The 12,523-nt window shown below is 59.2% G+C and overlaps 1 protein-coding gene across 4 annotated transcripts in view; it reads right to left on the minus strand.

Moving 5' to 3' along the window:
• Positions 1-12,523, minus strand: part of RBM19 (RNA binding motif protein 19) — a 97,273-nt gene that overhangs the window by 14,939 nt on the left and 69,811 nt on the right. For all 4 annotated transcript variants that reach the window (XM_036353967.1, XM_036353966.1, XM_036353968.1 and 1 more), the window contains exon 24: positions 1,294-1,406. In XM_036353967.1, coding sequence (XP_036209860.1) covers positions 1,309-1,406 — 98 coding nt within the window. In that variant the 3' untranslated portion in view covers positions 1,294-1,308. The remainder of the gene's footprint in view (positions 1-1,293; positions 1,407-12,523) is intronic.

Below are 12,523 nucleotides of genomic sequence, written 5' to 3' on the forward strand. Positions count from 1 at the left end.
CACCACGCGTCTAGCCTGGGGAGGTTTATCATCGACCCCACCACAGCTCCCGCCCGAAGGCTGTGGTCCCCTCTGTGCCAGCGGGGAAGGGCCACGCTGGGCACCAGGGTGCGTTTCACAGGGCCCAGCTCCAGGCTCTGCAGTGATAAGCTGGGGCTGCTCAGCCTGGCAGGGTAGTGGGGCCGGGGAGTGCAGCGTGGGTCCCAGGCCACTCTGAGAACTGGGTGAAGACTAAGCCCCTACGATGCACAGACCAGGTTTACGCAGAAAGGCGGAGGTTCTTAGACTCTCACGTCGAGCCCCACCCACAGGCCCCACGTTATGCAGTAAACAAGAGTCATAGTTCGAGCATCGATGGCTTTAGTGCCATCTCCGAGGTGGGTCTACAGCCGCGCTTTACAGAGAAAGATGCTGAGGGCCCGCAGGGACCTCGGTGGTCTGCAGTGACATAGCTGGGGACGGCCAGGCCGATTCAGACCCAGGTGGCACGGCTGCAGCTCTTTCCTCTCCATTATCCTGCGTCCTGGTAAGTGCTGGGCACAGGCCTCCTGCGGGGGAGGCTGGTCTCTGGGCTGGAGGTGTGTGCAGTGGGCACTGTTTGCTGGGCTGGGCACCTGGATGCATTTCACAGGCCCAGCTGGGCTCAACCCATGAGACTGGCCACGAGGTCAGCAGGGCCTGCAGTCCCAGGTGACGAGGATGGGGCAGGACGGAGGCGGTCCCAGGCTGTGAGCAGCCCCTTGGACAGACAGACAGACGGACAGACGCAGGCAGGACTGCAGCTCAGCAGCCCTGGAGGGAGAGCGAGGGTGGAGGCACTGTGCCTGGCGCCTTCCATGGGTTACCCCAGTCTTTCCTTCTCATGAAAGCCCCGAGTGGGAACCAGTCAGTGAGGAGGCTGAGCCAGGGGGTGAGGTAACGGCCGGTTCCCAGCTCCAAGGAGCTGCCTCCAGCCCCTGGGTCCGGGCACTAGGGTGCCCGGGTCCTGGCTCCCATGAGCTGGGGCCTTCTGTTCCCTGACCTTCCTGCCGGCGGGATGAGGCCCTGCGGCGTCTCAGGACCTCGGAGGAGTCCTGTGAGTGCAGCCAACAGCTGGGCCGGCCCTCCTGCAGGCCCAGAGCGGCTCAGGACCCAGGGCTCCGGCAGGCGGCAGTCATCTCCTCTGACCTTGGACCAGGGGAGCGGGGGCTGCCTGCTGCTCCCACCCCGGGCGGCGCACCAGGCCCCCGGCCCTCGTGGCAGGACGCAGCGGCGGAGCGGCTGTCCCGTCCTCAGGGCCCTGCAGCCACGTACCCTCTCGGTGCCAGCTCACAGCTGAAGGGTTCGCTCCTCACTGTCGTTCTCACTGTCTTCCAGCTGCTCCAGGATCTCGTCCAACACCACAGACCGCTTTTTCTTCGAGGGCTCTGTGGGAGCCCAGATGGCAAGAGAGGAGAAAAGAACAGCCGAGGGGGTTGGAGGCAGGCAGAGGGCGATGGCAGGGAGGGAGGGGGATGGGGACGAGGAATGGGAACGCAAGGGAAATGGGACGTGGTGAGAGGGGAGACACAGAATAAGATGGGAGACGGGGAGAAAGCATGGAAGGGGGAGGCATGAGAGAGAGGAGGCCGGGAGAAGCGAGGAGAGAGAGAGAGAGAGAGAGAGAGAGAGAGAGAGAGATATTGTGGGTTAGTCGCCAGCTTCGCCGTGGGGAGCTGCCTCTTTCTGGCCCAGAAACTCCGCTCTGGGGCCAACCCCTTCCACAGAGGAAAGGGTCCCTTTTGAAGGGGAGGGAGGCGACCCTTCCAGCAGGTCAGAGGTTAAGGCCTCTCTGCCTAGTGTGGGGCCTTGAAAACCCTCAGGGAGGCAGCCCAGCCAGGGCAAAGGTTGAGGAAACAGTGGTAGCTGCTGTGTCCCTGGAGGCCGCAGGCTCGTAACCGAATAGCAGGCGGCTAGCATCCGGTAGGTGCTGAACAAACACACGCTCAAGGGTTCCCGAGGAGGCATGGAGGGAGTAACCATTGGGGTGGAGGCTTTAGAGAGGATGGGTGATGTGACCTGGGTTTTGAAGGATGCAGAGGAGTTCTCTGAGGGGAGGGGGAAGGGGGTGCAGATGTGCAGCATGAACATATGAAAGGCATGGCGGGCTCAGCAAAATATATGCCCTCTGGGTCCCAAATGCTATTGACTGAGTACCTACTATGTGCTACGACTCCTCGTTTCAACAATCCCGCAGGTAGGTATTATTACTGCCTCTCACAGGCGAGGGAACTGAGCCACAGACAGGAATGGAGCCCAAGCCCACCAAAGCCATCTTTCCACTTTTCATGAAAGCCTCCGTGGACGGCAGACACCAGGGAGACGAAGGGAGGCAGAAGGCGTGCTGGTCCCCTTGGCCCTCCAGGAAGGAAACGGAGTGTGGGGAGAGGACTCCCCTGACCACTGTCTCTGACAGGACCCCCTGCCCTCAGCCTGTCTGTACTTCTCCCTGCAGCAGCATATCTGTGTGTGGGACACTGTTCCGTCCACTGTGTCCTCTGCCTTAGCACACTGCCTGGCCTAGTGAGGGCTCATTAATATTTGATGAATGAGGGGATGAGCAAAGGGAGTGGGAAGGGGGGACATGGCGAGCTGCCCCCTTGGCGAGGGTGAGGAAGGTGAGGGAGGCTGCCCCTCCACCCGTCTGTCCGGGGAGCCTCAAGGCCTGGCAGCTGTATCCATCATTGTTAGTCATGAGAAGAGATGGGACAGAATGGGCTGGGCGGGCGGCAGCCCACGGCTCAGACACCCGCTTCCGTTCTTGCTCCCTCCTCGATGCTCCTGGCTTCCTGTAATCGCCAGGCTCTGGAGGGGCACCATGGCCCCTGGAAAGGAATCTGTGGGCAGGTAATAGGAGCTGGGGATAGAAGGGCCGCAAAACAGGGCTGCGGCTTGTCATGGACACCCTCTTACAGCGACTGACAATGGGAGTGGCAGTGGGGTGGGCTGGGTCTGTCTTATGAGCCCAGCACACAGTAGGTGCTTTGTGCTCATTTGCTGAATAAAAGAATAAATGGCTAAAATTAAAACTGCTAATGTCGGGATAGCCATAAAATAAACCAGCGGCTGGGCAGGGATGTCGCCTGGCTGGCGACACTGAGGCCCAGAGGGAGGGGCCGCAGCCGGAGAGGAAATACACACAGGATGGGCACTTTACAAGCAGCATCTCACCCCAGTTCCACCAGCACCCGCTTCAGGAGTGGGCGCCATCAGCCCATTTCCCAGGTGGGAAGACAGAGGCGTAGACACCAGCATACCCCGAGCCCCACAGCGACCACGCGGCAGCCTCGGTGTCCGAACTGCATCCCATACCTGAGGGCAGGGGGCAGGGCCAAGGTCCCACAGGACCCCGTGAGAGGGCATGTGGTCGCCACGCCTGGCTTTAGAATGAGGCGCATGTGGCTTTAGCACTTCCAAGTTGTGTGATTCGGGCAGGGCATGCTCGCTGTCCGAGATTCAATCCCTCATGTTTACAAGGGGGGAAAGGGCGAGTCCTCCACCCCTGCCCTCCTCGGCGGCCACCCTCTCTCTGCCGACCCCAGGCCTCCCTGACCGTCTGGTGCAGGCCAGGGGTCCTCCTTCCCACGAACACCTCTCAGAGCACTGCTCAGGAGCTCGGGCGCTGATGCCACAGCCCTACTCAGCCCTTCCATGCCTCAGTTTCCCCATCTGCAAAATGGGCACACTATTAATAACTACCCCTCATGGGTTGTTGGGAAGATTAAAGGAGTGAAAAGAGAAATGCCGGCACCTGGGAGGGTCCTGATGATGCTGAGACCAGTGTCTTTGTCACTTGTTATCCCCGTGAGAGGTGTGGGTGTCCCATGTCTCTCTCCCATCAGGCCGACAGCGGGGACTGTCATAGGAAGGCTAGTACATCAAGGCCAAAGGAGGCACGACCCACACTGCCTCCTCTCCCCCAGTTGGAAAATGGAGGCCAGGGATACCCACTGACCGCTGTGCGGTGAAGGGCTTGGGAGGCAGGCCGGCTGAGGTCCAGGCCTGCCACCTCATGGCTCAGTGACCTTGGGCAAGTCACCTCCGCTCCCTGGGTCTGTGCACTGGGGGTGAAAACAGGACCCACCTCCCAGGGGGCTGCGAGGGCCAGTGCGTGGGTCTGGGCTCACGCCGGGCACATCCTGACAGCATCCTCTTGTGGGCCTGGCATCTCTGGCTCAGGTCGGGCGCCCAGGTGCCCCCAGAAGACACACCAGACCCTGAATTCCCACCCAGCAGCCCCTGCGGGCCCTGCCGCGCGCGGAGCACCTGCTGGCCGGGACAGCTGCAGAAATCCCACTTCCCTGCCATCAAAGCCTCAGTGGGTTTTCGCCAAACACACACAATGCAGAACCGGGAAAAGGTGTAAAATAAATACACGCAACAAGCTGCGTTCCTTTCAGTATCACAGCTGCACCCGAAGATAAACAACGCGCCAATGTCGCCCAACATCCACACCCGAGAAATTAACTTGACAAAAAGCTCAGCCGGCCCCCAACAGCCCCCCCAGCCCTGCCCCCTCTCCCCCCTCCAACCACCATTCTGCATTTCTGGAGTTCCCATCTAATGATTTTATTTTTCAATTAATTCCTTGACAGAATGCCAGCCCGTGTCTCTCTGCCGTCCCTGGCTGGCGCGGGCGCCCTGCATGGAAGGCACAGGCGGGCAGAGAGAAAGGCGCAAGGGGGTGGGCGGGGAGCTGTCGGGAGGACAAGAGAACGCACTTCGTGGGGTTTTGTTTCGGAGGCAGCACGCTGAGGAAAGGCAAGTGGGGAGAAGGCATCTGAGCAGCACCGGGGGCCAGGCAGCGGGAACAGCGGGTAGGGGAGGGCCTGCGTGCCAGCTGGAGCCGGGCTGCGGGCTGTACGCCTGCTGCTCCCGGCTCCCAGCTGGGCGGCCCGCGCCAGGGGCCGCGCCTCTCTGGGCTCAGTCTGCAGTTACTGCACAGCACCCAGCGCCGAGGGTGCTTAGAGCATTAGAAGGGCTAGCACACAGTAGGCGCTCCATAAAGGCTAGCCTGCTTATTGTCGCTGATGGAAGCTGCTCCTGTCACTCCCCGTCTCTGTGAACCCTGGGCCGGTGCCAAGGCTTCGGGGCCCCCTCCTGGGGCGACCCACCCACAGCATCAGCAAGCAGCCCTGGGCACGTCAGTGGTCCCCACCTTGAGGGCCAGGGGCTGTCCCAGGCCACGGGACACATGGGCCTGGAGACTGAAGGGAGCTAAACTCTACACCTCACTGTTCCTCTCTGTCGAGTGGGTACAGTGCTGCTCTCCTGATCTCACGGGGGACTGCGGGGTTCCTGCCGGCCGGCATTCACAGCAAGTACTCACTGAGCATCTACTCTGCCGGGCCTGGTGCTGGGGACACAGCACCAAGAAAACCCCAACGGGTATGCTGACCCACCAGCCTGGAAGCCATGCTGGGCCCCAGGGTGGGCAGAGCCGGAGCCCCCGCTTGCCTCTGAATTACAGGGTCCTGTCTGCAGAGGGCACGGTGCCCACTGCGGGGAGTCGATGGCATCAGGCGAGACAGCACGCAGAGGTGCCGGGTAGCAAACGCTAGAAGCGTGCAAGGACACCCAGAGGGTAGCGGAGCCCAGTCAGCTGAGGACCCTGCAGACTCAGTGGGTGCTGCAGGCTGAGCAGGAGGAGCTGGCGCCAGCCGAGCGAGCGCCTGCGTCCTGGGTCCTGGGTCGGAGCTTTCAGGCTCCAGAAAACCCTGAGCTGGGATATTCTTGTCCCATTGGTCAGGTGTGGAGGCAGCCCTCTGGGGCTTTGGGGAAGGCACGTGACCACTCCCAAGCGGGGCCTTGAACTTGGATCCACAGTGATACCCACGGTCCCGGGCTCAGCTGCTGGGCCCATCGTGGCGACCCTCGCCCAACCCTCAGCCGGCAGAGAGCCAGGGGAGTGTCCAGGTGACAGTGAGTCGCTGCAGAGGAAAAGAGAAAAGGGAGCTGCCAGGTTGGAAAGCACCCCACTCCCTGCCGCAGGCCTGGAGGGATCCTTCAATTCCGAGGGGCTTGGTCGACATGAGCTCCCTGTCCCCTTCTCCGGGCACAGGCCCTGGGTTGGGGTAGAGGCTGAAAGGAAGGGAACAGTACCGGTGCCTCACAGGCCTGACGTGGGATGATGTCTGTACCAGGATCTGTAAGTGCAAAGGCCTGAAGGGCCAGGCGGACACGTGATGCAGTCGGTGGCCTAGGTGTGTGACTACAGGGAGGGCTACCGGCTGTGGCAAAAGCAAAAGCCGTGCGCCTCGGCCCCTGCTGCTCACTGGGATGCAGGACCAGGTGGTCAGATCCGTTTTCCAAGAGAAGCCAGAATCTCAAATTTCAGGCCAAACCTGATAGCAAGAGTGGTGATTTAAAAAACACACCATTTGTTTCCATGTCTTGTAGGCAAGACAAAGATCTGCGGCTGATCTTAGTGGAGGGCTCGCCCACGCAGCCTGACTCTCTCTCTCCTCCGTCTGCAGGGCCCCCTGGCTTTGCCTGTGATCACGGAGCAGTAATAACCTCCTCGCCTGTGTGTTTTCCTGCGGTTTCTCGGCTGGGGCCAGCCTCGAGTCCAGAACAAACCTGGCTGCCCCCTGCTGCCAGCCAACCCTGGAGGGAAGCCCACCACCTCCCGCCCCTGCCCCCAGCGCTCTGGTCCCCGGGCCCCGGGCCTCGTCCAATCCGAGTCCAGCCCCTGCCCCTCCCAAGTCGCTCTGAAATTCTCCTTCTGTCAGTTTAATTCCGTGATGGATGAGGAAGAGCAGGAGAAATGGCCCGCACAGCTGGCTTCCCCGTTAGCCCTAGCAGGGAATCCTGGCCTGGCTGGTGACGGCTGAGTGAAATGTTTGCGGAACGCAGAGAACACAAGTCAATAACAATTTAGCTGGATTGGGAGCAAGTACCTTCCCGCACGGACAGCCGCTCCCGGGGGAAGGGGCCAGGAGTGTGCAGGATATTGCCAAGCGCTTGGAAATATTTCCAAAACACCACTCAAAGGGGCTCGGGGCGTGGGGGGCGGAGGGGAGACCGGAGGACACCTGCCCGGCCTGCTCAGCCTCCCAGCACCTCCGCAGGGAGAAGCATTCGGCCTTGGGAGCGTGGCTCCCGCCCCTCGGCCAGACGCTCGCACCCTTGCTAGCAGCTGCTACCTAGGAGTTGCCTTGACCCAAACAATCCCCGCTTCTTCATTTTTCTTCTCTCCACTCTGCCTCCACCAGCTGGGGTGGCTGGGGCGTGTGAGAAAGGCGGGTCTCCAGGCCAATTTCTACCTCTCTCCTGGGGCCGCCTCCCAGCATGGGGGGGTGGGGGGGAACAAAACATACTCCTCCGGACAGGGAAGGGCACCCACCTCCACACCAGGGATACCATACCTCCCGCAGGCCCCCACCCCCCTAGTGGCCTCTTCCCCCCACAACAACCCCCCCTCCCCCCACCAGGCCCTCTGTGACAACTGGGACAGTTCCCCTCACCTGCCACCTCCCCTCACCTGCCACCGAGAAGCCTGAAGGAGGGAACAGAACCACCCAGGTGGAGGGATGAGGCTGAGGCCGGGGGAGCTTACGGGACCGGCCTGCCTCCAGGGAGCTGCAAAGACCCTGGCAAAGGGGTCTTCTGAAGGTACAATCTGTGACTTCAGCCACATGCTTGAACTCTCCTGACTGTGACTCAAAGCCCGACGATTGCTTTCACGGCCAAGATCAAGGAGGCGCATTTGCAGGGGCTGGCATGGGGATAACAGGCTCCCCTGGCCCCAATCTTTTGAAAATATGCCATTTTATGAGGGATTAAGTTATGGGGCTGGGGGGGGACTGATAGAGGCTTTAACTATCATCTGTGTGCCGATGGCTTCCAAGTTTATATCCCAGCCCAGGCTTCGCCCCTGAGCTCTGGACTCGTAGATCTATCTGCTGACATCTCACGGGGAGCCCTAACAGGTATCTCAAACCCAGTGTCCAGGCCTTGCCTCCATACCGCCGCTTCCCAGCCTCCCAGCCTCCCACAGCACCACCATCCTCTGAGCGGTTTAGAGCAAAGGGCTCTGTCCCTGCCTCAGTTTCCCTCCGGACTTCCAGGAGCAAGTCTGCTGGCTCTACCTCCATCACAGTGCTCAATCCACCTGTTTCCTTCCACCCTCGTCTCTGCCCAGGCCACCCCCTCGCTTGCTGGAATGACTACCGTGGGCCCCTCCCTGCATTCTCGTCCCCCCACAATGCATGCCCCACGCAGCAGTGAGGATGAGGGCCAGCAGTAAGTCAAGCACACACTCCCCTCCTTCAATCTTCGAGGGACTCGCCCTGTATCTTGAGTAAAAGCCAGGCTCCCCACCACATCCACAGGCCCCACAAGGGAGCCCTGCTTGTTACATCCGCTCCCCACTCTGGCCACAAGGGCCTGCTAGGAACACGCTCCTGCCCCAGGGCCTTTGCACCTGCAGGACTGCCGCCTGGACCGTCTTCCCCCAGATCTTTGGCTGGCTGGCTCCTGCGCATCAGGTGAGGACGCTGACCCCTCAGGCAGACTTTTCCCAACCACTGTACTGGACAGCTCCTCCCAGTCCGCACCGAGGGCACAGTATGCTGTCCTTCCTGACTCCCTCCCACGGCTTGCTATCCTCAGGACTGTGTTGTTACTAACTTTTCCCTATTTATCATCTGTCTCTCCCACTCAAATAGCCCCATGTTCACTGTTCTGTCCCCTGTGCAGGGAGGGCCTGATAATCGGTGACAGGGAAGAACTGAGTGAAGGAAGGAATGGAAATGGAGGGAGAAGCAAGTGACGGGGCCTCCTTCCCAGGAAAGCAGAGCAATCCATGGGGGGGAGCAGGGGACGAACGAAGGGGTGGTTATGGGGCCTTCAGAATTGTCGGCTCTCTGGGAAAAGGCGGGTCGTGGTGGAGGAATTAGCCACTGGCAGCTTTTGGCTAAAATAAAAGCAGCCGTTGCATGAGGCTTGGGGGCTGTAGATTTTTTCTGGAAAGGGTGAGATAGTATTTTAGGTTTTGGGGCCACGACTCTGCTCTGCCCTCGCAGCGTGAGAACGCAGCCAAAGACACATGCGTGCGCACGGACATGGCTGCGCACCAAAAAACTTGACTTACAAACACAGGCTGCGGCTGCGGTCTGCAACCACTGCCCGACCTGGACTGGGAGCCCGGGTCAGATAAGCGGGACCGTTAGGGACTGGGAACTCCAAGGCTAGAGGGAGGACTGAGAGAGGGTTATCGGTTCTGTAGTGCAGAGCGGTGTGCCCGCAGGCAACTCACTAGACCTCTCCGGGCCTCCGTGTGCACCTCAGACAAATGGGAGCAGCACCCTCTCCAGGGAGCTGTGAGGCCACAAGGAAACCACTTGGCACTGCCCCCCGCACATGGTAGGTCCCCGACAAAGCTCTCTCCCCCGTTCTCTTTCGCCTGACTTGATCTTCAATAAGAAGTCACATGATTGCTCTTTGCAGACAGGTGGTGTTCCCAGGCTCAAGGTTAGGCATATCTGGCTTCTGACCAGCAGGGCTCCAGTGCTGGCGCTCACCTGGCTAACCGTGGGGCCCGGAGCACAAGGTCCAGCCTTTCTGAGCCCCGGGAACCCCTACCTGTGGGGGATGGCGGAGCTGAGCTGAGCTGGCAGTGGCACTGTCCCTCATCCGTATTCTATGCTCAACTAGAACAGGCCATTCTGATGACTAGGTTCTTATTTATGTTCGTTTACTCACAAACAGTGACACCAGACAATCATGCATGTGAACACAGAGCAGCAGGAAGAGGAGGTGAAGGTGTGATGGGGCGGACAGGAAAAGGGGTGTCAGGGATGTGTAGAAGCTGACCCTCTGGCTGAGCCCTGAAGGCATGGGGCTGGGGGCTGGGCTGACGGGACAGGGCTCCCGGCTGGGAGGGCAGCTGTGTGCTAGAGGCCAGTGACTGACTGGACAGCACCCCATCTAGGCCGGGCCTGGCTCGGGTGGGCGGGGACGGGCTGCTGCCAGCCACTTGCCATTCGGGTCATGTCTGCACTCGCGGCTCCGGAGGTGAAAGGTGCCGCGCTAACCACAGCCCATCAGCCCTCCCAGCTGGAATAAGACAACGCGGGAGCGGAGCCGTGCTCCCGGCCAAATAAAAGCCTGCTTTGCCTGCGCCTCCCTGGCTGTGCCCGTTTGAAAACAGAGGGTTCTGCGGGCGGATTGCTTCTGTGCCATTATATTCTCGGCGCGCGCGCAGGTACCGCGGCCTGCCAGGCCCTGAAAGCCCCTCAATGCTGCAACCCTGCTGGTTCATAACACACTCGGGAAGAAAAGGACACAGCAGCCGCCTCTTTCCTTTCTTCCCTCCCTGCTCGCTCTTTCCACCCTCCCACATGCCAGGCTCCGAACTGCACTTCACCTTCACCTGCCGGGCCGAGCGAGAAAGGAGAAGGCGGATGCTGGGATGCTGGGCTGGGAAGGGAGGCGGGGGCAGGACCGGGAGAGGGAGGACGATCCCGTGCAGAGCAGCCGTCTTACTATTCTGGTCCATTCCCGAAAGCACCTGCCTGATGTCCAGGTCTTTGCCTGGTCAGGGCAACTTTTCAAATGACTTTCAAAGACCTGCTCTTTGCTGTTCAATTTCATGGGTATTTTGTAAGCATCAACTGGTAAGGGAAAAGATGACCCCGCCCTTGTCCAGGGACAATGGATAGAATGAAGGCGTCCACCTGGAGGGTGTGGGGAGTCCAGTGAGGCCTAAAACCAAACTAGCTTCTTTCTGCTGGCAGCAGGGGACCCCAGAGAGACAGCGAGTACCAGATCCAGCATGTTTATTTCCCACAGCTGCGCTGAGAGCCAAGATGTTGGGAACACTCCTCTTAGTCACTACTGTACACTAACAGCGCCTACTACGTGCCACACTCAGGGCTACGCTACTGTGTACTAACAGCACCTACTACGTGCCACACTCAGGGCTACGCTACTGTGTACTAACAGCACCTACTACGTGCCACACTCAGGGCTACGCTACTGTGTACTAACAGCACCTACTACGTGCCACACTCAGGGCTATGCTACTGTGTACTAACAGCGCCTACTACGTGTCACATCCAGGGCTATGCTACTGTGTACTAACAGCACCTACTACGTGCCACACTCAGGGCTATGCTGTGTACTAACAGCGCCTACTACGTGCCACACTCAGGGCTACCCTACTGTGTACTAACAGCGCCTACTACGTGCCACACTCAGGGCTATGCTGTGTACTAACAGAGCCTACTACGTGCCACACTCAGGACTATGCTGTGTACTAACAGCGCCTACTACGTGACACACTCAGGGCTATGCTACTGTGTTCTAACAGCGCCTACTACGTGACACACTCAGGACTATGCTACTGTGTACTAACAGCGCCTACTACGTGACACACTCAGGGCTATGCTACTGTGTACTAACAGCGCCTACTACGTGACACACTCAGGGCTATGCTACTGTGTACTAACAGCACCTACTACGTGCCACACTCAGGGCTATGCTACTGTGTACTAACAGCGCCTACTACGTGCCACACTCAGGGCTATGCTGTGTACTAACAGAGCCTACTACGTGTCACACTCAGGGCTATGCTACTGTGTTCTAACAGCGCCTACTACGTGTCACACTCAGGGCTATGCTACTGTGTACTAACAGCGCCTACTACGTGACACACTCAGGGCTATGCTACTGTGTACTAACAGCACCTACTACGTGCCACACTCAGGGCTATGCTACTGTGTACTAACAGCGCCTACTACGTGCCACACTCAGGGCTATGCTGTGTACTAACAGAGCCTACTACGTGTCACACTCAGGGCTATGCTACTGTGTTCTAACAGCGCCTACTACGTGTCACACTCAGGGCTATACTACTGTGTACTAACAGCGCCTACTACGTGCCACACTCAGGGCTATGCTGTGTACTAACAGAGCCTACTACGTGTCACATTCAGGGCTATGCTACTGTGTACTAACAGCGCCTACTACGTGACACACTCAGGGCTATGCTACTGTGTACTAACAGCACCTACTACGTGCCACACTCAGGGCTATGCTACTGTGTACTAACAGCGCCTACTACGTGCCACACTCAGGGCTATGCTGTGTACTAACAGAGCCTACTACGTGCCACACTCAGGACTATGCTGTGTACTAACAGCGCCTACTACGTGACACACTCAGGGCTATGCTACTGTGTTCTAACAGCGCCTACTACGTGACACACTCAGGGCTATGCTACTGTGTACTAACAGCGCCTACTACGTGACACACTCAGGGCTATGCTGTGTACTAACAGAGCCTACTACGTGTCACACTCAGGGCTATGCTACTGTGTTCTAACAGCGCCTACTACGTGTCACACTCAGGGCTATGCTACTGTGTACTAACAGCGCCTACTACGTGCCACACTCAGGGCTATGCTGTGTACTAACAGAGCCTACTACGTGTCACATTCAGGGCTATGCTACTGTGTACTAACAGCGCCTACTACGTGCCACACTCAGGGCTATGCTACTGT

The sequence above is a fragment of the Myotis myotis genome, unplaced genomic scaffold (genome assembly GCF_014108235.1).
Source record: "Myotis myotis isolate mMyoMyo1 unplaced genomic scaffold, mMyoMyo1.p scaffold_m19_p_20, whole genome shotgun sequence".
Lineage (NCBI taxonomy): Eukaryota > Metazoa > Chordata > Mammalia > Chiroptera > Vespertilionidae > Myotis > Myotis myotis.